Source organism: Copadichromis virginalis, linkage group LG13 (genome assembly GCF_057382275.1).
Source record: "Copadichromis virginalis isolate Kocher_CV1m ecotype Utaka linkage group LG13, C_Virginalis_male_GT1.1, whole genome shotgun sequence".
NCBI classification, from domain to species: domain Eukaryota; kingdom Metazoa; phylum Chordata; class Actinopteri; order Cichliformes; family Cichlidae; genus Copadichromis; species Copadichromis virginalis.
This window is the reverse complement of record NC_140630.1, coordinates 13,617,278-13,642,232: the sequence shown is the minus strand read 5'-3', so window position 1 is coordinate 13,642,232 and position 24,955 is coordinate 13,617,278. Positions and strand designations below refer to the sequence as shown.

The following is a 24,955-nucleotide window of genomic DNA, read 5'->3' as shown; positions in this document are numbered from 1 at the left end:
GGTGGAGACTGCTCAGTTGCATTCTCCTCATAGGAGCACATACGACACTTAACCTAGTGAACATCAATTTGTCTGCTACGACTCTAGGAATGGATTAAGGAGTCCAAACAGTCAGCCAACATGTAGGGAGTTGCAAACATATCCTTAACTGAAATAACCTCAGTTACTTACGTAAACGCTCGCAAATGGAAGTTTAGTATTTCAGCTTGTTTGAAACACTTCAAATTTGTTTCTTTTCCTTTTATTGGCCAGTCTCAGGTTTGTGTTTGTGTTTGTAACTCAGCCCAGATATCCAACATTCAGCTGCCTCTCCACTGCTGATGTTGAAACTGGTGTTTTTTGGGTACCATTTGTAATCAAGCTGCCAGATAGGCACCTGTGAGGTGTCTGTTTCTCTACCTCATGACTTTGATGTACTTTACCTGCTGCTTAGTTTTGCACACCAACGTCTCTCTCTAGTTAGAGCCAGTTTGTGATGTTCTGTCAGGGTAGTAGTACTTGCAGTTGTGTGAAATCTTAAGGGTTTTTTTTTTAAGTTGCTTTGTTTATTTTGTGTTGTTTCCTGACATGGAATGGTTTTGTTTTTGTTGATTAAGAACAATGTGGAAAGTTGAGCTTTTTTAAGACTTGAATCAAATCCACAGATACTGATGCTCTGGACACTTTCAGAGTTATTAAACTTTTTTTTTCTGGACAAGAACAGGACATCTCTGCTAGCCTGAGTTAACAGATTATAAAACAGAAACAGTACAAAAGGAGAGATAAGACAAGGGTGCTGAAAAAAATGAAGTAAAATTAAGCATAGCAGATCTGAATCCACCAGGGACAGAACGATGTTGCAGAGAGCAGGAGGACTCTCGACTCACTCTGTGTGTGTGTGTGTGTGTGTGTGTGTGTGTGTGTGTGTGTGTGTGTGTGTGTGTGTGTGTTGTAGAGAGAGTAAGAGTGAACGTGTATACTGCTCTGTTGGCTGCTACAGCAATGCTGACTGTCCCTATCAGTCAAGGTTATGTCTTATTATAGGTCATTAGTCTCTCTGCTCAGCTGTGACCTTGGCGGTACCTGCAGGAGCATGTATATACACCATAGTAGTCAAAAAGCTGTGTGTGTGTGTGTCTCTAAGTGTTGTTTATGTATGTGTACCTAGGCTGCAGCCTTGATGAGCACTGAGTTCTGGCTATCCGTGTGATAGATGAGTGGACACACGGGGTCACAGAGGGTTAGCTAACACACCCATATGCGGGGGGCAGGGAATGGATGTCACTCACAGATTTAGTGCTACAGGACTGATGCTGGTCTAAAGTAAAAGTGCTGCCACCCACAATAAAAAAAATGTCTGCTGTGCAGGACAATAGCTTGTGTTCTAACTGCCAACAGACATTTACTGGTTGCTTTTCTTTTCCCATTCTGACAGTTACACTGAGACACGCAGACCACAACTGGCTATATCATCAAATTCTAACACACCTATTAGACTCATTTTTGTGGATTTAAAGAAATAATCCAGGAGTTTACGTGCCATAAAATAGTCTGGCACATACACTCCCACAAAACCACAACACTTTTACACTTTTTTATTTATGTCTTTCTTGTGTATTTGGTATTCTAATATCTGAAAAAAGGCAAAGCTTGGCAGTACTTAGTACATAGTACATAGTACAATCCATGGGTCTAACCACATATAATGGAAATATACAATATTATATTACTCATCAGAATTACAATTTTCATACACATTTTAATCCTCTGAGGGCCCAAGATCAGTGTGGTAGTTTAGTTCAGAGCTTGTTCCAAAATCGATGCTGTGCCGGTTGATTAGATATTTAATTTAGTATAATTTACCACTGTTCCACTTGTAGCTTGCTCTGACGGTGAACTGTGTTTTGGATGTTGTATAGAATCAGATTGGACATAACTGATCTAAAGCCAGTCTTATTTAATGGACTGAATAAATGTGAGTTTAGGAACTCTGAGATGCTGAAATGCATCGAATGTCCCGTGCTAAACAGCACAGATGTTAGAGACTCTGCTCATAAGCATAGCCAGCATTAAATAGCAGACAGCATCAGAGAGAGAGATTTTACATTTGGGGTTTTTTTTGAAGGTCACATGATATGTCTTTACATGGCATTGTTTGTGTGCACTGACATCTGCTGGTGTTATTAATTTAAATCAGTTGCTCTATGCAGAGACGCTTGGATTGCTATTCCAGCGCTCGGTCCACTTGTCAAAGCCTTTACAGTCTTTTGGTTTCCAGGATTAGCCTTTACTATTATTGTGATGAGTTTTAAATAAAACTAAATATAATTTAGAGTGTGCAAATTGTTTAAAATGCTTTTTGCTCTTAAAGAAATCAAGACGTTTCTGTGTATTAGTGTGTCCTTTGAGAAATGGACCACTTCAGGGTAACAAAACACAGGTGAATTTCTCTACACAACACACTCACATTGCCTGTCTTGTTGCCATGTTCAGGGAGCACTGCTATTAAGGATTTGGGCCTTACCATTCAACAGCCTATTACTTTGTGTTGCCTGAGGGGCAGCTGGCTGTTTCAGCACCTAATAGCCTTCTGTTTGCCAGAAAGAAATGCCAGGATATTATTCCAGTGTAAGAAACAGAATGTGTTACAGCTTCTGTATTTGCAGAAAAGAGTAGATATTTAAAAGGTATAAATGAAGGATAATCAGTTGTATTGGTGAGCAGGATGATGGGCAAATCCAGTGTAAATCCATGTTCACGCTCATATTTTTTCACATCACTTTGTTTCTTTCCTCTTCTCCTCGGTCAGAAATCCTTGGCCTCGTGTCAAAGGGGCGATCATGGAGAATTAGATTATAGTCCCGTAATTTTGACAATTTCTACTGAGCAATTCATGCTCGTGTATGTGTTTAGTTTAAGTGCTTGTTTGCACATGTGCGACTGTCTAACTGCATGCTTGTTTGTGTGCGCACTGTGTGGAGACTGGGGGGGCTCAGAGGGGACAGATGGCTCATGGTCTGTTCTCGTCTGGTGCTCTCTGTCTGCCAAAGATCAGGCAAAAACAGGTACAGCACTCTGTTTTTTTCAGCCCTGCACCGACAGGGGAAAAGCAGGACTTTTTATTCTTCCTGTTTTATAGATAGCTTTATGAGCTCTCATAATGTTACGGTCAAAACTACAGAAATGACATTTACAGCAGATTTTGTTGTACCTCAGTGTCAGACAATGAACGCATGATTTTCTTCTGTGGCTCTTTAATGTGGTAAATGTTTAGCTGGAAGACTGTAGCATACTTTTTGACTGGCACGTGTTTGTATTCCATCTTCCAGACTCTAAGACTTTAATAATTTATCAGGGGGATTTCTGAATTTGCTCTGCTGGGTTTTCTTAGTTCAAAGACATCTTGACTAAGTGTGTCCTGCATCAGACCGTACCCCCCTTTTTTACACGCTGTATTATTTGACTTTGAAATAACAGCTGTTTGCCACAGTGCAAGCAAGAAAATGAGCAAGAAAAGATTTTTAAATGATAAAAGTTATGCAAAAGGTTTACCATGCCAATGAGTACACGTTAACATACCAGCTGTGCATTTTGCTCAGTGATGGACAATTCACATCTTATTGATCTTTCTCAGCCATCATAGCCATTTGTGATAATGGGGATGGGGAGTTTTTATACTTGGCTTTTCCTCTTTTCCTATTTAAAGCCTTGGAAAGACCCTCTTGGTCTTCTGCAGGGGCCTTGGAGACGTATAACATAAATACATCTTATACAGAGACACACTGGCTGCACACGAAAACATAAAGATATTTTTCATACTTACCTATAGTACTTCAATTTGTTAACAAGATCAGCTAATTCCAATGTTTTTGAAGACCACTTGAACATCATAACCCATGAAGACTGAGACAAAGAAACATTAAAGGCCTCAAGCGTTTTCTAAAGTCAGAGGTTTTAAACAAACAGGATGTTGGAAAGATAAATGCACAAAAAAAACTGGCAACAAATCATACTACCTTAAAACTTGATTACATAACTCTGAATGTCATCTTGAATTCAGTTTCACCGTGTCCTGTTAAATTTAGGACTAGATGCCAGATGGGCATTTAGTGTCTGACACTATCCAGAGTACTTTCAGTTATTGTAGCAGAGCTGTGGTGCTGGGCTAGTTGAGCTAATGTGGAATTTACAAGGTGCATAGATGCTATAGTTAGCTTGCTGCTTACATACTAAGGCTAGGATTGTAAACCAAAGAAGCTCATTCCCTTTTTGACCTCAAGAATGAAATTGAGGAAGCTCAGTGAAGCAAGGGAGTAAAGATTTTCACTAACGATGTGTGCAGTTGATGAAGTGAGATCAGGAGCCTCTGTTCATCTTCCTTTTCCTCCAGATCATTGGTAGTAGCTTAAACAGTCCTTATAAACTGACACAGAGGAAAAAAAGCCAATTCTCTATTCAGACTAATCATGTCAGTTCAGGCTGCTCAATTTTATATATGCATGTTTCTCATTTACATTTTCTCCTCAGATCTTTCTTTTTGAGCGTTTTGTGAGTCATCACATTTGGGACTGTAAGCTTTTGTCTTTTTCAGGTCTTTTACAGCCGAGCTTCTTTCATGTGTTACCCCCACACACACTTTCAAATGTATTTATTTATAAGTCACATGTACCTTTTTCTCTAGTCCATATAAAGACACACACAGATGCACACACTAAAAGTTATTGCAGTTTCAGCTCCCACAGCTCATTACCTGCTGTTCAGCCAGGACTGGGTCTTACACTCATTACAGTCCATCTACCGGTTAGTCATTTGCATTTTTATGTCACATTTTTATGTCACAAAGAAAGGAAACTCACTCACATGAAAATGTGACTGTAGAGGACTGCCCCTTTTTAAACACAAAAGGTCTGTTAAAGTGGTTATGGGTTTATTGTTTCTTTCAAATTGCTTAACTTCTCACCAAGTGCACATGATAGGTTATTGAAATTAACATGTTGAAAACATGCAGTGATGAGTCCAAAAACCATTAGTCCTTGTGAGCAGCAAAATCACTCAGTGGTTAGTAGCAGCCTTACCTCAGAGTAAGGAGGTCTTGGGTCTAAATCTGCGCAGTGCTGCAAAGCTCGAGACTTCTAATTCCTGGTTAAAAACATTTCTCAACGCCAGAATAGTGTATCAATGGGGAAGCATCTTGTCACAGTTCACTCCAAACAAAATCTCTGACTGATGCATTGTTCTCTAACTGAACAACACAAACAAGGAATCTAAATGAATTTACGAATGCATTTCTACATTTTAACTTGTCCTTCTTCTGGATGTGTATTCTATCCACCAAAACACTGTTGGTGTTGACGATGCTTAGCTAATTCCACAGTGAGGTTTGCGATTCTTTGCACAGTTGTCATGCAGGAGACTGCCCACCAGAGTCCAGTGTTTGACTGCTCAGCAGAGTCTTCTGCAGGTCACACTGAGGTTAGAGATGGTGAGCTGAGGGAAAAAGAGGAGTTGTCTCTGAATTAAAGCCAGACTCTGATATGTTGTTTAATTTTCTTTGCCCTTTTAGCCCAGAGCCCTTTTTATCTGCCCAAAGTCTGTTTCCTCCTCGTGCCTGTGCGCAGCACCGTGTGACCATCGATCTTCTGGAGCCTGTTTTAGGATGACTTTTTGGCGCGACAGCTATCGATCGAGTATGGTGCACTTGTGTGTAGATTTAGCTATACAGGTGAAATCCAATGCGACATTATGATGTCACCCATGTCAGTGTCAGCGTTACTGGCCCTAGACAGCAGGGAGACAGGACATTTCATGTCATGTGCAACAGTAGTACTAACAGTAACATGATAATAGGTGATAGAAATGTTTTAATTACCTACACACGGCTGCAGCAGAATCAAAGGAAATACTGACACTTGATTATAAAATGTATTAAGTCAAATATTAAATGTATTAATCAGATATTTTTAAGATGATTTACTCCGGTCTGTACTAGTTTTTAAAAGCTAGATTATATTAGCCACGCTGCATAGTTGTAGTTGAAGCTTACTTATTGAGTGGTTCACCTACTTTCCATGTTCTCCTTTCCTTCTCCTACTCTCCTTTCTCCCCCTCCTTGCTGCCTTCCCAGCTTTCTCCCTCACTTCCCCTCCTAACCTCCCTCCCTAATGGTTTCATGTCCCAGGTGACACAGGGGAGCTGTGCCCTTGAGCACGCTTCACGCAGCAGGAGCATTAAATATCTGTGTATGTGCGCGTGTGTGTGCTTGTGGGGGTGTGTGAGATGTAAATTTTCAAAAGACTTTTAAGTATACACCCTGGAATAATGAAAGTGTGATATTTTATAGCCTCTGTGAGGTAGCTCAGTTCTCGTAAGTGTTTGTAAACTGGAAAGGAAAGCTGGGCAACAATTTGCAAAGACGTTTATTTTCTAGTACGACAAAAACCTCCAAGAACTGTTCGAGTACAGTGTGCTGAGCTGTATATCATGCTGGTAATTTTATTTGAAAATAGTTTGTCAATTGGATTTTCAGAAAATGCACTGCCATGTTATTACTGCAGGGTGGCAGAATATTTTTCCTCCCAAAACTTTTATCTCTGATTAAAGTAACGTGTTTACGTCCTGTTTAGATTTTAAGTAAGTGAAAGAAAGGTTGAAAAATTTACAGATTAACAATACTGTGAATTTAAATTAAAATAAAGTAAATAAAATAGATTCTGATCATCCTTTTTTTGCTGTGACGTATGGTTCTGCACTATACAAGGAAAAACCCTGACGTCACTATGTGTGTGTGTGAAGGTGAATAAATGGTGGAAGACATATTGGTTCTCTGTTTCTTGCAATTAATTTATGTTATTTTTTATTTCAAAGAATACGATTTAAAATAACACACACTAAAATACCACACAAATGCCACCAGAATATTAAATATGTGTGTATATATATATATATATATATAGTTTGTTTTTTTCCAAGTAAAATACTAAACCAGTGGCTGTGATTGCTGGCAGCCGCTACCAGTCGTGAGTGCCAGAAAAGATAATTTTCCATAAGTAGGCCCGACTCTCTTCCCCTTCTGTTGTGACCTCCCCCGTAACCATGGTAACCATGCCTTTTCCAAGGAAGGCTGCTTATTGCAGCGTTACTGTGAAGGGACCTGTGATCCACCAATCACATGTTCAGCTCGCCACTTCTGGTCCAGAGCATCTGTCACTCCCTCTGCCACTTCTCACGTGCACTAGTCTCCCTCTCTCTCTCTCTGCATTTAAATTTCCCTGACTCCCGCTGATTGTCCCCAACTCTCTTTATCTGTCGTCTGGCAGTTTATAGAGCTGGAAAATACCCAGAATGCAGTGGTGTTATTCATCCGGAATAGTAACAGAATGCACTGGCCTTTGCTGAGAGATGGAGTGCATGTGACTGACTATTCTGTCTGTGTTTACATCAGTGTCTGTGATACTCTCTGCTGCCAGGAGAGTCCCCAGTAAGAAAATAACAATTTATTGTCAAAATCTTACATGCAACGTATTAGGGATTTTCCATATGCTGGCATTTAACCACAGTATTTATTTAGATAATCTTTGGATTAGATTATCTTCCACTGAAAATAGTATTAGTAATATGTATTTTGGGGGGGTTTTATGCTCATGCTGGATTTTCTAAAAGCATAAAAACATTATTTTGTTTTACTTTTGAGCTTCAGTTCAGATGTGTTTATTTTACTTTTATAGCATCTTTTAACAACAGCACTGATCTCAAAGCACTTTAAATTTCTATAACCACGGTCTTTTCGCCCTTCGTTTCCTGTGTAGTTAACCGGTTGTGTATCTCATTTTCCCCATGCCATGGCCCTGCATTCCCACTTTAAATTTTTTTTACTTGATGATTTTCTTTCTATACTATGTACACAAAAGAAGCTTCATTCTCATTAAAGGAAATACTCTATTTTATCTATATGAGGGATGACACAAGATGCCCACTCACTGTGAATTTCCTGGACATTTCCCTGCATTATTCCCACATGGGTGCAGTTGGATTTTATACCAAGGAGCTGGCAGAGTGAAGTTAGTTTAATGTCCAATCTGACTGATCTAGACATTTGCATTTTCACGTACAGCTGTATCAGGTAGTGTCAGTGAGAGGTTCGGGGCTACAGTGCACAGTGTAGCACAGGAAATGGGACAAAAGGGCTAAGAAGAAAAAGAGAGAGAGAGATAAAAACCACCTAATCAATGGTGTTTTGGGGTCTTTTCATGCTGTTTGTTGACATTAAAAAGATACATGTTGATATGTAGTGTTATAATGGCTATTATCACATTGTCTTTCTGCTTTATCGACTGCAAATGTGCAGTTGGAGCAATGGACCAATCTTTTAGCTTTATAAACATGCAACTGAAAGCTATGTGAAAGCATAACAGCAGCGGGTGGTCTTGGAAGATGAATGATCAGATTGCATGCCACCCACAGGTGCAATAATCCTGGATAAAATATACACCTCACTAGTTATGCTGGATGTTATGCTTAACTTGCTCATACAGATAGTGATCAGATCCAGCTCTTCATGTAGAGCAGTGAGTTCACTTGGTTGCTGTCTTACTGTGTGGGGGGATTATCCAGCAGAATCTGCGAGGAGAAGTGGGGCGTGCCTGCTGAGGGGTGAGAGGTGGAGAGACAGAGGGTGTCCCTAATACTGACGGAAAAGCTCCTAATCCTCTGTTAAAATATCCCCATTGACCGTTGGGGGTGCCCCTCGGATCCACCTGCCCCTAGGATAGTGTGTGGTGTTATTGTTGTTGTTGTCTGTTGTTATTGGAATTATAAACCCCATAAACCACCCCCAGTAGGCACGCAAAGTCTCACTGCTGCTAGCTCCCATGTTCTCAGATCCCCCTGGCTCATTTTACACAACTAGGTAGAGCCGCCCCAGCCGGGACATTAACTCACAACACTCAAACTGGTCTTTTGTTAGGGGAAAATAGCTGATAAGCAGGATGACAATAAAAAGCCGTGTGCTGGCAGACCCTGTGTGAGGCAGGGAGAGTGAACCAGAGAGAATGAGTGGGAGGGAAAGAGGGCAAGTGGGTGGGATAACAAGAGGGGTTGAGGGGGGGTGGCATTTTAGCGAAAGTATTTGTTTCAGCTGCTATTTTCAGTTTGGCCCATGTCCATCATTGACTACCCAACCTTGGATATCAAGATAACGGTAGCAACCCCCACCTACCTACCCTGAGAGTAAATGAAGGTGAGAAAGAAAAGGAAGGAGGCAGAGAGGGAGGGAGAAGCCTCAGCTATTATGGTAAGTCAGGGTGCTCTTCCTGCACACTCCCTGATTTGAAGGTGCTTTCTGGGGCAGGGGCCAGCTTCTGTGAGGCAGCAGGGATTTACTCTTGTTGACATTTGATAAAAAAGACACCAAGAGGGGACAGGGAGGGAGAGAGGCAGCAGAGGGGATTTGGCATGTGTCCTTTCTACAGCGTGAAAGACTACGAGATGTTCAGTGCTTTGTTTACTCGCTACAGCAGTGCTGTGTAGACCTCCTCTCTAGTTTTTCCTCCTGACATCAATTTCCTTTACCCTCTGCAATACGTCTTCAGCTTCCCTCCATCCCTTTGTCTGGTGTGTGGGGCATCAACCAGGCAGAAGAAGGGGCTGCCTCCAATTACTCGTATGCTAGCACTTCTTAGTTTAAAAAAAATCCTTTGTTAACTGAACAAGTTGCACCTTGCTCTTTCCTCTGAGTGGATAGGATGGATGGTCAGGAGGCTGAGATAAGGGCAGGACTAACTAACGGACTGACTTAGCAAATGACTGCTTGGCTGGCTGGCCACTCTGAGCTCAGGTTTCACTGCTTGTCATTCTGAGGAGAGAGAGAAAGAGGGAAATAAAGTGATCATGGCGGTGGAGGAGGGTGCTGTCTTCCTAACCCAAGTGAGTAGTGCTAGAATTTCTGCCTGGATTAATTTGATTTATTTTGCAGTTTTGTTTATTGACTCACTCAGAGGTTAATATTGTGAATTTAGAACCATTTTGTGAACCATTAGAATGGTACTGGTCTCATGTCATTCATTTGTACTAGGCTGTGGCTGCGTATGAACATGGAAAGTCAACTGATCTTAATGAACAGAGCTTGAAGTGACTGTGTGATTGTTTGATCCTGCATGGCAATACTAGATCATGTTTTTGACTGGACTGATATTTGCCCATACAAATTGTACACATCCAAAATGTAGGTAAGTAAATATGTGAGTTCAGCTGAAACTTTTATTGAATTACTGTAGTGTGATAATATTCTCAGTAAAGCTGTTTCATTGTTGAACGCTCTGGATTAATGAATTTTTTCCAAAGTGATTTACTTTAGTTACTTGCTCATTCATTCATTCATTCATTCTTTTGCTTTCTAAGTCACACAGTGTCTCACTGCCGCTTAGCCTAAAAGCTTTATTAGAACCACTTGTCTGCGCCATGTGCTGATGGCTGTAAAGAAGATTAAAAAAATGTCACATCTCTTCATATAGATATCATGTTATCACTTAACATCCATGTCTCTAAAAGGTTTAATTAAGATTTTCTGGTGTGAGCTTGTTGACAGTGAAATGATGGATTAATCAGCAGCAGCTTTTCTGTATTTTGCATGGAGAAAAAGAAAGAAGTCAAGTTTCCATGGGGAAATAAGCAAGGCTGGGGATTTGGGAAGTTTGGCTATTTAGAGCTGAGAGGAATGGATGTTGTGGTTGCTGAGATGAGGTTCTTTGGCACTCATAGAAGATGTGGCCTGTTACTCAATGCCCCTGACTCTCTGCTTGTAGAGCTCTGTGAGTTTTGTGTTGTCAGGAGAGCAGGGGATAAAATCAAACAATACAGCTGCTGCTGGTCTGGCTCTCCTCTTCTAAGCTCCCTCAGTTCACACAGCGCCTACAGCGATGACATCAACGCGTGTGTGTCTACATTGTTTTTATCTGTGGTGCAGCGGTTAGTTCTGTCCCCTCATGCTATGAAAGGTCCTGATTTGAAGCACAGCTGGGGTCCTGCTTTGTGGAATTTGCACATGCCCACTTGGGTTTGTTTCAGGTACATGCGTGTTTTTAGACTCCACAGTCCAAAAACATGCATGTTAGGCTCATTAGTGATTCTAAATTGACTTCGGATGACTGGTATTTAAAGTGTATATAATAAAGCGCTATATGAATGCGTGGTTAAATGCGGCTTGTAGTCTAAAGTGCTTTGGATGGTCAGTAAGATTAGAAAAGTGCTATATAAATGCTGTTCCACTCAGTGTGCGAGCTTCTGCTTTGTTGTGAGCTTGGTATATAGTGCCAAGCTGACATCATTGTAGTCTGGAAAGACAGGATATCAGTTCTTTATACTAAGTACCTTCTATCCAGATAGACTATCACTGCGTTGATGTCATGAAGCGAAAAGGTGCCAATTACAGATTCAGCAAAAATGAAAACAAACAGCAGCAGCAACGGGTCGTGAAGTTCAAATTCAAGAAGTGAATGATGTGACCCACCCAAAATCTGACCGTTATGCCTTTACTAGCGTCTTGAGGCGACTTTTGTTGTGATTTGGCGCTATATAAATAAAATTGAATTGAATTGAATTGAACTTAATTTCATCCTTTTGTGTCATACTGTAATGCTAATTTTATTCTAATAGCTGGATATCAGATTTGCCTTTGGAAGGAAAGAAAACTCCAAGAACAACAAAAAAAAGAAAACAGATCTATTTTCTTTATCCAAAAATGTTACTGTGAGTAGATTCTCATTTTCCAAGTTTATTGTGGGAGAGTAGCATTTGTTGACACCACACATGCATTGTTACCAGCTTACAGTATATATCATGTGAGCAAAAACAGGGAATGTTTACTAGATATTTGAAATCTGTACTATCAAAATTTCAGTAGGGATTGTGCTTTGTTCCCATGCTTCCCTTTTTTGAAGAGGCAGATTGAACCTTTAAGGGTTTGTTCTTCTTCAAAGAGCGTATCCACTCTATGAAACAGGTGCTGTAGTGTTATCAAACACATGCATTTTGGTTCATCAAATGCCAGCACAAAGGCCTAGCTGCTTTTTATTCACATTTCTTTTTCTTCATTTTAAAGAGCATCTGCAGGCAGTGGCGACAGGGCTCTATTAATTTTTAACCCATATGGTTAATTCTCATTTTTATAGCATCTTACCTGAAAGTTAGCTCAATTTTTGACTCTTTCAGATGTTAATTTGGAGTGATGGCATAATTTCAGGCTTTTTTCGTTAGCACTTGTGTGCCAGATTTCGCTCTCGTCCTCTACTTTCTATCTAACATGAGATTAATGCTTTCCTTCAGGCTTAACCTAGTCTTTAATGGCCCCATTTTCTTTGAACCTCTGATCTGTGGAGGCTTAATAATATTTCTCTTACTAATCTCATACCCAGTCGTGTGTAATACTTCATTCACAAAGACTCCAAGATCCCTCATGTTAGACATAGATGGGGATGGCTGTGGGGCTGGACGTTTTGGTCACTGTATTAAGGGATAAACTGAAATCAGTAATAATGTAGATATGGATGTGGACTACTTAATCTGTTGCGAGAAGCAAAGACCACCATGTGATATTTAAAAGACTATGCAAGTTGTCATAGAAACACGTAAAAGCTCTTAATAAAGTAACTTTTCTGTAATGAAGTTTATATATTTTTTCTGTCTCATCTGCTGCCAACCAGTCATCCCTCATTTAATATCTGTATTAAACGATTAAAGGCTGCATTAGATATCATGTTCGACCTAGGTAATATTTGATGGTGTAAATCAAGCAGCAGTATTGGTGCATGCTGTCTTTCCACAGCAGTGTGACCTTTGCATTTCCATGTCAGGGGGTTTCAGAGCGGTCACGCATTTGGTTGCACTCAAGAGCTCATACATGGGTCAGACATTGCAGAGCATGCTTCACAGTGAGGACACATGGCAGTTAGTAGGAAACATCTTAGTTGGTGGGAAACACAAACATATGCTGCACAGATATTATAGTATGTGGAGAGACTTCAGTAAGTCAATAAAAAGGCAATACCCATTTAAGTTTTGGCAAATAAACATTTTATATGTTTCCTTCCCATCTTCGATATTGTTCAGAACCACTATAGTTAAAATTAGATTATTTCCATATGCAGTAATTTCCACTTTGTGATGTGACATGCCACTCTTTAAGTGTATAGTGATAACAGACATGACGCTGATTAAGACAGAAACAGCATGAAAGGACGAGTTGGGTTGGAAGTGAGTTGCAAAGAGCAGCTTTAAAGCATCTTAAATAGTATGAACTCTATGAGAACTACCCATAGGATGCATAAAAGAGTGTCTGATGAGCAAGTTGATGTAATCTGGAACTGAAGACAGATGATCTACAGGATTGTGGAATGTGCTCGACTTCAAGGCCTGCCTGAATTTATGCTGTGTTTAATTCTGCGGCGGAAAAATGTGTATGATGTTTTTTGGAGGGGAAAACGACATCATGGTGTTGCTTTTTTTATTTTTACAGCCCCCCTTCAATATTTAATATCAATATTTTCTCACCATTCCTGCATAGCCAGCACTTCTCACTGTAAAGAAGGTTGAAAACAAATGAAACGTAGACCTAACAGAAGACAGAAAATAAAAATGATGACAAGAAAGAGGGTGGCTGCTGACTGTGGCTGGGCCACAGGTTATCATGAAAGATCTACTCACTGTATTATGCTGAATTTTAAGTAAAGGTTATGCTTAATTTTAAGTTAATTGCTGTGGAGATTGTTTACATTACATCACGTTGTTTATAAAGCTATTTGGAGGTATTTCTCTGAAGAAGATCCAGAGCATAGCACTAGATGTTTAAAGGCTTTCAGTATCACAGCCCGGTACAATTCAGCAGTGCTAATGCTAAGTAATGCTAAGATAATCACAGCCACACACACTGATAGAGCATCAATCTTAAGAAAGAATCTCAAGCTTTTATTATGCCTCTTTAGACCTTTGAGACATTTATAATATTACCTCTGCACATGCATTTGATAAAGTTAAGAGCTGAATTTTTCTTTAATTGTTCTCGGTGCATGGCTCATTTTTGCTGTTTACTTATCATGCTGGTTCGGTACCACGCATGACTTTTTCTCAAGGCCACAAGAGCAGAAATATCATTAGTGATTCAGTGCTATCACACATTCCTCAGAGGGTTGGGGCTATGGAAAAAGGAAGGAGAAATCTCTAGATGTGGCTGCAGATATATAAGTTTTAGCTTAATGGTTTCTTGTAATCTTGTAATCAGGAAATGACTCGGGTTCCAGTTAACACTGCCTCATTTGTATTTAATTTGTTTGTCCACACATGTGTGCAAGAGCACAAACAGAAATATTTTCCTCTCAAACTTTTATACAGACTAGTGGAACAATCTAATACTGGTGTCTTGTTCCCTCACATTTTGGCAAAGGGTCAGATCCCTCTATGCTCGTCAGAGTTATTTCTGGACAAGCACAGTGGAGGGGGAGGCAGAGAATACAACATTGGATAACCACTTGTACCGTTGCCCTGCTGCGTTTATCCTACATGTCTCTGGATGCAAGCTAAATTTAGCAAGTCTGGGCTTTTGATAAATCAGGGGAATTTGGTTTTGTGCCCCTGTTATGAAGCAGCATATCACAGCATCTCTCCCTCCTGCTCTCAGCAGCACCAGTGCTGAGTTTTACAAAATGCTCTTTGCAAGGCTGCTGCGAAGAAGGGAGACAAAATGTGCAGAGTTTGCTGTGTGTCATTTTATGTCAGACCTAATGTCCTCTGAGGTAACATGAACACAGAAAAGAAACTACCTTCGTCTCTTCTATTTTCTTTTTTTTTTAAGCTTTCTCCTTCTCCTTCTCTTTTTCTTTCTTCTCTCTTCCTCCTTTCCATCTCGCTCCCTCCCTTTCTTTTCTTCTCTACACGCACATGCTCACCACATTTGTTATGGGGCAAAAAAAAAAAAATGCTTGCCTCATCATTATATTTTGGTGTGCAAAGCCCTATTTCTGTAGTGAAATAAAGGACAGCTGAGCAGAACAGCGGATGCTCTGCTTCTCATAGCACGGCAACGTAGAGTCATAACTGCTTTGCTGGTGGACAGAAAACATCTCAGAGGAAAAGAGGAGGTCTCTGTGGCAGCTGTAACGACCACCCGGTCACTGAACTTCTTTCACTGGGGAATCATGGACATTTGGATTTAACAAAGCTGCAATAACATTTCGGTGGGATCTGATGGATGATGAAGGATGATGTGAATTGTCGGGAAGATATGCTTGGGCTCTCTCATTTCTCATGGATTTACTTCTTGAAATGTTTGTGTTTTCTCGCTTTGAAGCACAAGTAGACTTTTTTTTGTTCGCAGTGTAAAAATGAACACATTGCATCTGTGGATATTAGCTTTGTTTTTTTGCCAAGATAAGATGTTTTTGGATGTCTGAGAAATTATGACAGAGTTCTACCTGGTACAGTAATGCACATGCTTTGTTCTACTGTGGGCTTAAAGATGTGTTATGTTTAAATCAAGACAGTGCTTAATTCGTCTCTCTTTGTTCTTGCTCTCTCTCTCATCTGCCTCTCGTGCCCTCTTTCGCTCTCTTTGTTTCCTCCTCCTCTTAAGTCTGATAGCAATGCCAGTTACCTACGAGCTGCCCGGGCAGGGAACCTCGAAAAAGTCCTTGACTACCTCAAGTCTGGGGTTGAGATTAACATTTGCAATCAAGTAAGTTTTTACCATTTAAACTGTCATGTCCTTATGCATGCTCATCGATTTTAGAATTAAAGAAGCATGTTAGGGTACGCATTAAGCTGCAATGCTTCCCAAGCTAAATTTAAGAGGACTACAAGATTCATGTATAACTTAATAAACACTATCTTACCATAAATAAAACATAGATGATTTTAGCCAACGTATCATTGACAATCAAACGTAATCTCATATTATCTCATCATGCATAAGACCCCTAACTCCTATAAATGTTTCCTTCCTAGAATGGTCTAAATGCTCTTCATCTGGCCTCCAAGGAGGGACATGTAGAGGTTGTTGCTGAGCTGCTGAAGCTCGGAGCCACTGTGGACGCAGCCACAAAGGTAAGACCAACTCCATCAGGTATAATGGAAGACTATATTTGGACCGAGCGCGGATCATGGCATCTCTGTAGGATTAAACAGTATGCAGAATCAGTACGACGAAGTGTGCAGCCTTTGTTAGTGTTTGATACTGGATCAATATTTAATGACGTCTATGGGGACTACTGCTGGAAGCAGACAAGGTAATTAGCCATACGAAAATAATAGAATGTGTGCTAGAATGAAGCAAAAGAGTGTGTTGCAAGAATTGTATGTATTAAACATATAGATAAGTAAAACCAGTTGTAGTGTTATTTTATGTATTGTAAAAACATGCATATATTTTAATAAGACAGGTTTTTGCTATGGACGCATCTCAATTCTGATCTAAAAGGAGTTCAGAGGAAGAGCCACTGAAAATGTTTTCCATATTTCTCCCCTGAAGCCTTTTACTGCCATTTAGTGGTCTGGCTCAGCCTCTGGGCCCCAGGCCACATGCCTAGTGCTGACATAAACATAAGACACAATAAAATATTCAAGATCAAGGAAAAAATCTTCCCAATTAAAATATTTCTGTATTGTGACCTGGAGGATGCTCGAGGATTAGTTTGATATGCCTGTGTCTGCTTGCATCCTAATGCCGATCAGTTTCCTCTTTAAGCAGCCAGAGGAGGCAACGCTATCGAGGATTCTTGTTTAGCAACAGCGTCTCTGTTTGATTCTAGTTATTGTTCATTAGCCCCTCCAACAGTGCTGCTCTCACTGTGGGAGAGTTAAACAAGAAGTCCTGTGTTCACTAATAGTCAGTGATACAATAACTGATCTTTTGAGCTGTAGTGGCATCGCTGCACTGGATTACATGAACTTAAATACGTGTCTTTAAAATGGTATTCATAGTGTTTGTTTAGCCAAAAATATTTGAGGGTTCTCAGCATGAAGGAATTTAAGGAGTATTTTTCTAATCATTTTTTAAAATAAGGCCAAGATCTTCACCTGCCTTTATCTGTGTGTTTTCAGTGCTCAAATGTACACTGTGAAAACATTGGCACATTTTTTCAAGCACAGGAGTTGGTATTTTTGCAAAGCTAAATAATGTAACTTGTCAGTTAGCTTCAAATAGTGCAGCCAGCACTTCTTTAACACTGCTGTTTAAGTGTTACCACTCATAAAGGCTACGATAGATCTGAATGAACACGATTCCAAACAAAAGCTGAAACGTTTGGCCTCAAACATGTAGTATTGTACTAATGTTGTGTCTCGTTAGACACATATGAATATATAAATATCTCTTCTCCCTATATATAATATATATCTCTATATATTTGTGCAACTTTTTTTTCATTTACAATTTTGATGGATATAGCTATGACATTTCTATATCTAGTGCGTAGAAAGAAGCTTTTCAATTTCTTTTACTGCATTTCTTGTGATTTATTTTGTTACTATGGCCTAATTACTTATATTTTGATGTATAGCAAGTTGAAATGCTCCAAAAAAAGGCCATTACAGCATGTAATAAAGGTATAAACATAAGTACAATTAGCCTGTCAACAATAATAAGGTGACTAAATGAATATTAAAATAAAGTGACAGCGTATCAAAACACAGATATTTTATAAATCTGTCAAAAAAAAATCATAGTGAAATAGAAGAAATCAGAGTTTCAACCATTAAACTAATTTTTGTATTCAGCAGTGCTTGCAAATAACTGTAATTTGGCATCTTTGGCAGCTTTGAGTGGTGGTGTAATAAACAAAAAGAAACTTGTCTGTTTGTTAGGAGCCATGGCTATCAGATTTCCCTGCTCCTGTATGCGCTATACGTGACTGATCGCTATTGTGCAAAAGAACCTTGTGATCAACTAGCATCAGGATCATGTGGCCATGAATCAGGCTGAGGGTCGACTCTGCCCTCACAAGGAACTGCACAGGTTCTTAAAAAGTCTCCACTAGTTTTATTTACCGGCGGGATAGGAAGTGACACATTGTTGGCACTGCATGCAGGGGGATGCCAGAGCTGGAATGCCAGCAGTACAAGCATGTGATCTGTGTAAGGGGATTCACAGGTGCACGTAGATACTGACGTGGATATATGAAGAGCATAGTGGCAATCAGTCACATTCACACATGCACACATACACACAAGCAAAACAGTGGGACAGGTGGGCCAGAGCTTAACACGCATTCCTTTGGTTGTTCCGTGTAATCCAGAAAGGAAACACTGCTCTGCACATAGCGTCGCTGGCTGGCCAAACGGAAGTCGTCAAAGAGCTGGTCACTAATGGAGCCAATGTCAACGCACAATCTCAGGTGGGATATACTCGAAATGCCTGCAAGTCAATGTCAAAATGACAGCAAGGTCTTGGTGGTCTGGCTTTAGGGTAGGTATAATTACACTGCTGTTGAGATGATCTATATCAGATAGTCGCTGACATACAGGGAGAAATCCTCACTGACAGAAACTGGCATAATGCCAACTAGGCCTCTGCCTCTTCAGGAAACTGCTTGTCCTTGCATTTCACATTTAACTCTATTAGATCGAAGCGAGAGAAAATATTCAGCCAGCTTCTTTCTCTCTGATAATGTCCAAAATAAAAAAGCAAGCAGAGGAAAAACTCTTTACCTTCAGACCACTGGAACATGTTTTGTTAAGATATACTCAGTGTGTAAAAGATTGTGTGTCTTTTGGTTCATGTTGTGTGCAGAATGGCTTCACTCCTCTGTACATGGCAGCCCAGGAGAATCACCTGGAGGTGGTGCGGTTCCTTCTGGAGAACAGCGCCAGCCAGAGTATCGCCACTGAGGTACTGTACGTGTGTGTGTGTGTGTGTGTTTCTTGTGCTCACATGTGTGTCCATTTCTCTGTAGTATGTATCCGTGCATTTTCTATGCCACTGTCGTATCTAAGGTTTTTTTATCTGTTGTACTAACCACCTCCATCTCCTCTCCTCCTTTGTTTCCTTCCCTTCCTCCCTTTTTCCTCCACCCCCCACCCCCCCATTTTGCCTCAGTCTCCATCGGTGTCTTCATCTTTTTGTCTCCTTTTTCACTTTCCTGTTTCTGTCTATTTCTCATCTTTTTTGTCTCACATGATCCCTCTCTTATCTTTCCCCTATTCTCCTCTGCCTGCCCCACCTCCTCTCCTCCTTCCTCATCTCTTTATGAGGGACTAGGCAGAACTTCATTGATTGGTAGTGTACGGAGGAGGTAGAGTGACCTTGAGCGGGTCACTGATGAGGTCTGCTCTGCTCCCTGCCTCCTCTCTACAGCTGCTGTTACTGCTCTGATTAACGTTGCTTAGTCTGTGGAACACACGTACACTTTCCAGTCACAGCACGTTCACACAAACACACGTGCACATACGCAGATGATACAATACCCAGTGTACCCTGTCGTCTGCAAGTTTACATTTATGGGCACGCATGCACAGTATCTACTCAAACATGATATAAGGTAATATACAGGCTGGTGACAAATTAAAGGAAGTGCCTTAGCACTTCCCCCAGGAGGGTTCAAACCCAATTTTCCAATTAAATAGTCCCTTGTTTAGTATTTTGATGATGGCGATGGAGAGCACTGCACTGTCAGTCTATAACCTCCCATCAGTGTTCAGCTGGGCTGAGTCACCCCTCATCTTGAAAGAGGCTTATCAGGACAGGAAAAAATGTGTGTATATATATATGTGTGTGTGTGTGTGTGTGTGTGTGTGTGTGTGTGTGTGTGTGTGTGTGTGTGTGTGTGTGCACACTTCTGCCCACACATACTGAGACATGCAGTATCAAAAACACAGTAAAATAAAATGGCAGAGCTTTTGGCTGAATTATGTATCATAAGAGCAATGTGAGTGGGAAATGCTGAAGATGTGAGCTGGAAATGTACAGTAACTTCTACATTATATGAAGTTATAATTAATTCTAAATGCTCCTCTAGGTCAAGCTGCCTCTATATCTTTATGAAAACACATCACTGTTATTGACATAGTTAACCTAGTTGCTTATTATAATAATTAATACCTTCAAATAATGTGAGCAGCCTAGATTCATCATTGCCTATAAAACTATTAAAAATCATTTTGCTTTTTATAAGCTGCGTTTAATTTGCTCTCATCATCCACGCCATCCAGCATTGGTTACTCATTTCTTCCCCTCCTTCGCAGGATGGCTTTACCCCTCTGGCAGTGGCCCTCCAGCAGGGCCATGACCAGGTGGTCTCCCTGCTATTGGAGAACGATACAAAGGGCAAGGTGCGCCTGCCTGCCCTGCACATTGCTGCACGCAAGGATGACACCAAGGCCGCGGCCCTGCTCCTGCAGAACGACCACAACGCAGACGTCGAGTCCAAGGTGAGCAAAAACGCTGATGCAGCCCATCTTTGGTAGTGAATGATCAGTTGATCTCTTTCTTTTTGCCTATTTGATTATTTGTTTTTAACACTGATTTCTTTGGTTTTCTTGATTGTCTTTTTTTTCCTGCTGCCTTTTCTCTTTATTGTTTGAATTTGTTGTTGATGCTCTTTCTTTCGGAAAAGAAGCAGAAGTACATTCATGTTTGTTTTTTGGCCAGTTTTATCTCTGAAAAGATTTGAGTTTGAGAATATCCTTCTCATTCTTAAAATCAAACTTCAAGTAAGAGCGCAGTCTGCACACCGAAACTTTTCTGCCGTAGATTATTTTTCACTGAGCTGCCTCTCCCTCTTCTGCTCCTCCACTTCATGTGAGTGAAGGCCCTTTTTAATTTGTTTTTTTTTCTCACTAATTGCCCGTTCTCTCCTCTCTTGGCTGACTCTGTAGATGATGGTGAATAGAACAACAGAGGTACACCTCTACTCTGTACATTATGTAGTGTTCATCCTATTCATAAAAACTCTGAAAACAACAACGACAATCACTTCAGTGCCCCTGACTTGATGCAGTAGTGTTTCTGCAGCCCTCTGTCACTCCCCCTTTTCCATTTTAGCTCAGTACTGCCTTCTTCCTTTTCATTGCTTCATCAATCTAGTGGATATATCTGGTCATTGAGAAAATCAGAGCTAAAGCGCATGCTTCACAAATACTGATTTAATAAATCTGAGGCTAAAGGCTTGGGTATCAAGGTTTTCCTTGATTCTAATGGTTTCATGGTGTCCAAAGCTGAAGTGTCTTATTTTTGGAAATCCCTTGTCACTGTTTAAAATATGTTGTCTTAATGTGTCCTGACTAAGTCCCTCCATGAAACTGATTAGCATGATAACCAGTGTACGCATGAAAAATGGTTATCATTCATTTGAAACCAGCAGTTTGTCCATAACTTGCATGGCAGTCTAATTCCCTTTACACTCTAAAGAACCCCTGCATTCTAGCATTAGTCAGGCTCTCTAATTTGTTTACTGGTGTATCCTTTATTGAGCTCTAGTACATCCAATATTCAACACTCACACCTAAAGCATTTTGCATGGGACCAAAGTAACAAGCTAGTGTGACACTGCGTCTGTGGTAACATTGGCCCCTTTTTTAAACCAAAACCAGGTGGCCACCTTCTGTGCGTGCCTGTTTTGGTTGGCATTGTCTGTGGTTTTGGCAGGCTCTGATATGATTCATCCAAAAATGGCTTTGATTTCAGACTTATGCATTGCGTTAAACAAATGTGTACTCAGATAGAAGAAAGACACTGTAATCTGTTTTATATGAATAGTGTGTTTTTTCAAGGCAGATATAAATCATTTTAATTTTGGTGAACTTTGTGGTACGATTTCTCAGTTCAGGATATCGGTGGGGACACGTGTCTGAATTACTGATTGACTTTTGGCTCTTTGAAATTAAAATTCCAGCAGTTGGATTGTTTAATGTAAGACATAAGGTCACAGATATTTTCCAGTGTCTTTTAGTTGCTCCGACAGCTAATCCAGGAGTTATATCAGGATACATCTCTCATTGAAGATGTTAACAAATGGAGATTAAGTTCATTTGCAGGGTGATTATTTGCAGCTAAAAATATCAGAATGCTGTAAATAGAATTAAACAGATTTACACCAGTTAGCTCTTGAGCTTTCAAATCAAGTTGTATATTACACTCATATCTTTGTAATTAGTTTTTTGTCAGTTAAATGTAAAATTGTTATATTTTAGTTGGGCCCATGTTTGATTCTAACAGTTTTAGAAAAAATAGACTTTTTCTGCAACTGTTAGAAAAGTCAGGTGTCAGTGTAGCAGTGTGCAACCAGTGTGTCCTTGTTTGATGTAGTGGGACTTTGTAAAGCCAGATGTTTGATCTTGTGTGAATGTTGCTCCACTGTTTTTTTAACATAGTGTGTCTATTTGTCTGTCTGCACGTGTGTTGTTGCATTTCTTCAATCCTCAGAGTGGTTTCACCCCCCTCCACATCGCAGCACATTATGGCAACATTAATGTGGCCACGCTTTTGCTGAACCGCGGGGCTGCTGTGGACTTCATGGCTCGGGTGAGTTTCTACTGCCCTCTGCTGGTTGGGAAAGGTGTAACCATTACACACAATAAATATGAATATGGTATACGGGTATATTTAATGGATTAAAAAAAAACTATGAAACGGTAAAACAAAGGTATAGCTTAGCTTTTATGGCAGAGGAAAATCACTTTGATTTCCCAAACATCTGTCACATTTATGCTCCTTGAAAGCAAAAGCAAAGAATAAACTTATATTTTGCATGTAAACCCTTCAGCAAAATAGGATGGACTGAAAATATTGGTGTCAAATGTGGGTTTTTTTTTTTTTACATGAATTCTGTTTGTGGACTTTTCATTGATAGGCGAATGCATATTTTGTTTACTCAAGGGAAAAAAACAACAGTGAAACCCAAACCACCCACACACAAACTTTAATGTCAAGTCAAGTAGAGTTTTATTGTCAACCCAACAATATACACTCAAGTATACAGTGGGACGAAATATCATCCTCTTGGATCAAAGGTCAAAATGTAAAAATCAAAATGAAATAAATTCAAATATGCATTTATACAACTATACAGAAATAAGATAAACTAAGAATAAATACAACAGTACTGGACTTGAATAGAAGAGAATGAATGAATAGAAAATAATGAGAATGAATATAAATAAATACAATAGTACACATACAGAATAGTGCAAGTATTGGAAGTAATGTTGGTACGATGAAGCCTAATGTATTTGTGTTCATTCCCATAAATATATAGGTATTCAGTGGTAAAGAGAAAGAGATTCCTGGATTAATAAAGACCCTCATGAAATGGGAGATTTTTTAGAACAATGGGACATTTGTTATATATGTATCTGTTATGTTATTCTCAGACTGAATTCATATTTTTTTGAGATATGATTAAATATAAAGACCTGGAAGAGATTTTATGTGACATATACAGAGTAATCTCAGTGATGTTGTCTTAGAAAATGGGTTTCCATATTAGATGTTTACTAATCAGAGTGATCAGTGGCCTATAATTGAATCAGCTAGTGTGTGAAGCGGTGTTTGTGTTTGTGCTGCTTTTATACTGATTACAGGTAAGGTCCAGAAAATTATCCACCAGCAGTGGTGGATGGTTAAACAATGGAGCTGGCTTACAGCTGTTTGCTTGAGAGCAACAAAGCATTACAGTTTGTTGCAGACTAGTCAATTTCATGACGAGTTTCTAATGAATTAATTCTGTCTAATTGTAGATATGTTTAAATGCATAATGTGAGAGCAGAAGCGTCTAAGAGTTTTCCACTTTTTCACTTAGAATGACATCACACCGCTTCATGTGGCCGCAAAAAGGGGCAACAGCAATATGGTAAAGTTGCTGCTGGACAGAGGGGCCAAAATTGATGCAAAGACCAAGGTAAGACTTTTTTCACAATTAGAAAGGCACTTGAGGCTGAAATATATGTTTTTTAGACTTACAGAAGTTTTTGTCTGTAGCAGTATTTGATTTTGCACAAACGGAAGTTTATTAAAATTATTTTACAGTAAAATGCAAATTTAAAAAAGTGTTTCATTTTGTTATTTTGTTCTTTTAAGGACGGTCTGACACCTCTTCATTGTGGGGCACGGAGCGGACACGAGCAGGTGGTAGAAATTCTTCTGGACAGAGGAGCTCCTATACTGTCCAAGACCAAGGTAGTTACTTGGATGATCAATTCAGGAGATGCTGCTAAGCTCAGAATAGGGAAGGAAAGAAAGTTCACAAACACATGACATCTTTTTCATTAAGTTAAATATAAAACAGACCAGAATAGATCACTATACACGATGTTAATAACACTGGAATACCTTTGTTTTCAAAATCAGCTCTCCTAACCACTCGGAGCTATTTAAATAATTGTCATCCACTCACATAGCAGGTCTGTTGTTGTTGCTGTAGTGTTGTCGCATTGTCTCCATAACATCTGTGCGACCTCTCCAGAACAGCCTGTCTCCGCTGCCTTCGCAGCCCTACAGTTTGACCGCGCAGGACGACCAGTGTAACAAAATAGACATTGTTGTAATGGCCTCGTTATAACAATGCTTCTGTAACCTTCTCAGCAACTTCCTTCGCAGTCTTTCTGTGCAGCGCATGGCCGCGTCCTAACTTACTGTGTCTGTCTGTCCATCTGTCTATGTGTCCGTCTGCGTGTGTGTTTGTCGCTCTCTTTCTTTGTCTGGCTCTCTCTTTCTCTCCCCTTTTCTCTCTTTCTTTCCCTGTCTCGGCCCTCTATAGAACGGCCTATCGCCTCTCCACATGGCCACTCAGGGGGACCACCTGAACTGCGTCCAGCTCCTGCTCCAGCACGACGTGCCCGTGGATGACGTCACCAATGACTACCTTACGGCGCTGCACGTTGCTGCCCACTGCGGTCACTATAAGGTGGCCAAGCTCATTGTGGACAAGAAGGCCAACCCAAATGCCAAGGCTCTGGTAGGGATAAAGCCGTACAAGGGGTGTTAAGAATGGGGGTGCAAAAC

The 24,955-nt window shown here is 40.1% G+C and overlaps 1 protein-coding gene across 16 annotated transcripts in view; it reads left to right on the top strand.

The window, feature by feature from the left end:
- The window catches only part of LOC146695331 (ankyrin-3-like), a 119,635-nt gene that overhangs the window by 44,012 nt on the left and 50,668 nt on the right, over window positions 1-24,955 (top strand). For all 16 annotated transcript variants that reach the window (XM_085477399.1, XM_085477407.1, XM_085477406.1 and 13 more), the window contains 9 exons: window positions 15,596-15,697; window positions 15,967-16,065; window positions 18,255-18,353; window positions 18,749-18,847; window positions 20,200-20,385; window positions 22,379-22,477; window positions 23,754-23,852; window positions 24,032-24,130; window positions 24,711-24,908. In XM_085477399.1, coding sequence (XP_085333525.1) covers window positions 15,596-15,697; window positions 15,967-16,065; window positions 18,255-18,353; window positions 18,749-18,847; window positions 20,200-20,385; window positions 22,379-22,477; window positions 23,754-23,852; window positions 24,032-24,130; window positions 24,711-24,908 — 1,080 coding nt within the window. The remainder of the gene's footprint in view (window positions 1-15,595; window positions 15,698-15,966; window positions 16,066-18,254; window positions 18,354-18,748; window positions 18,848-20,199; window positions 20,386-22,378; window positions 22,478-23,753; window positions 23,853-24,031; window positions 24,131-24,710; window positions 24,909-24,955) is intronic.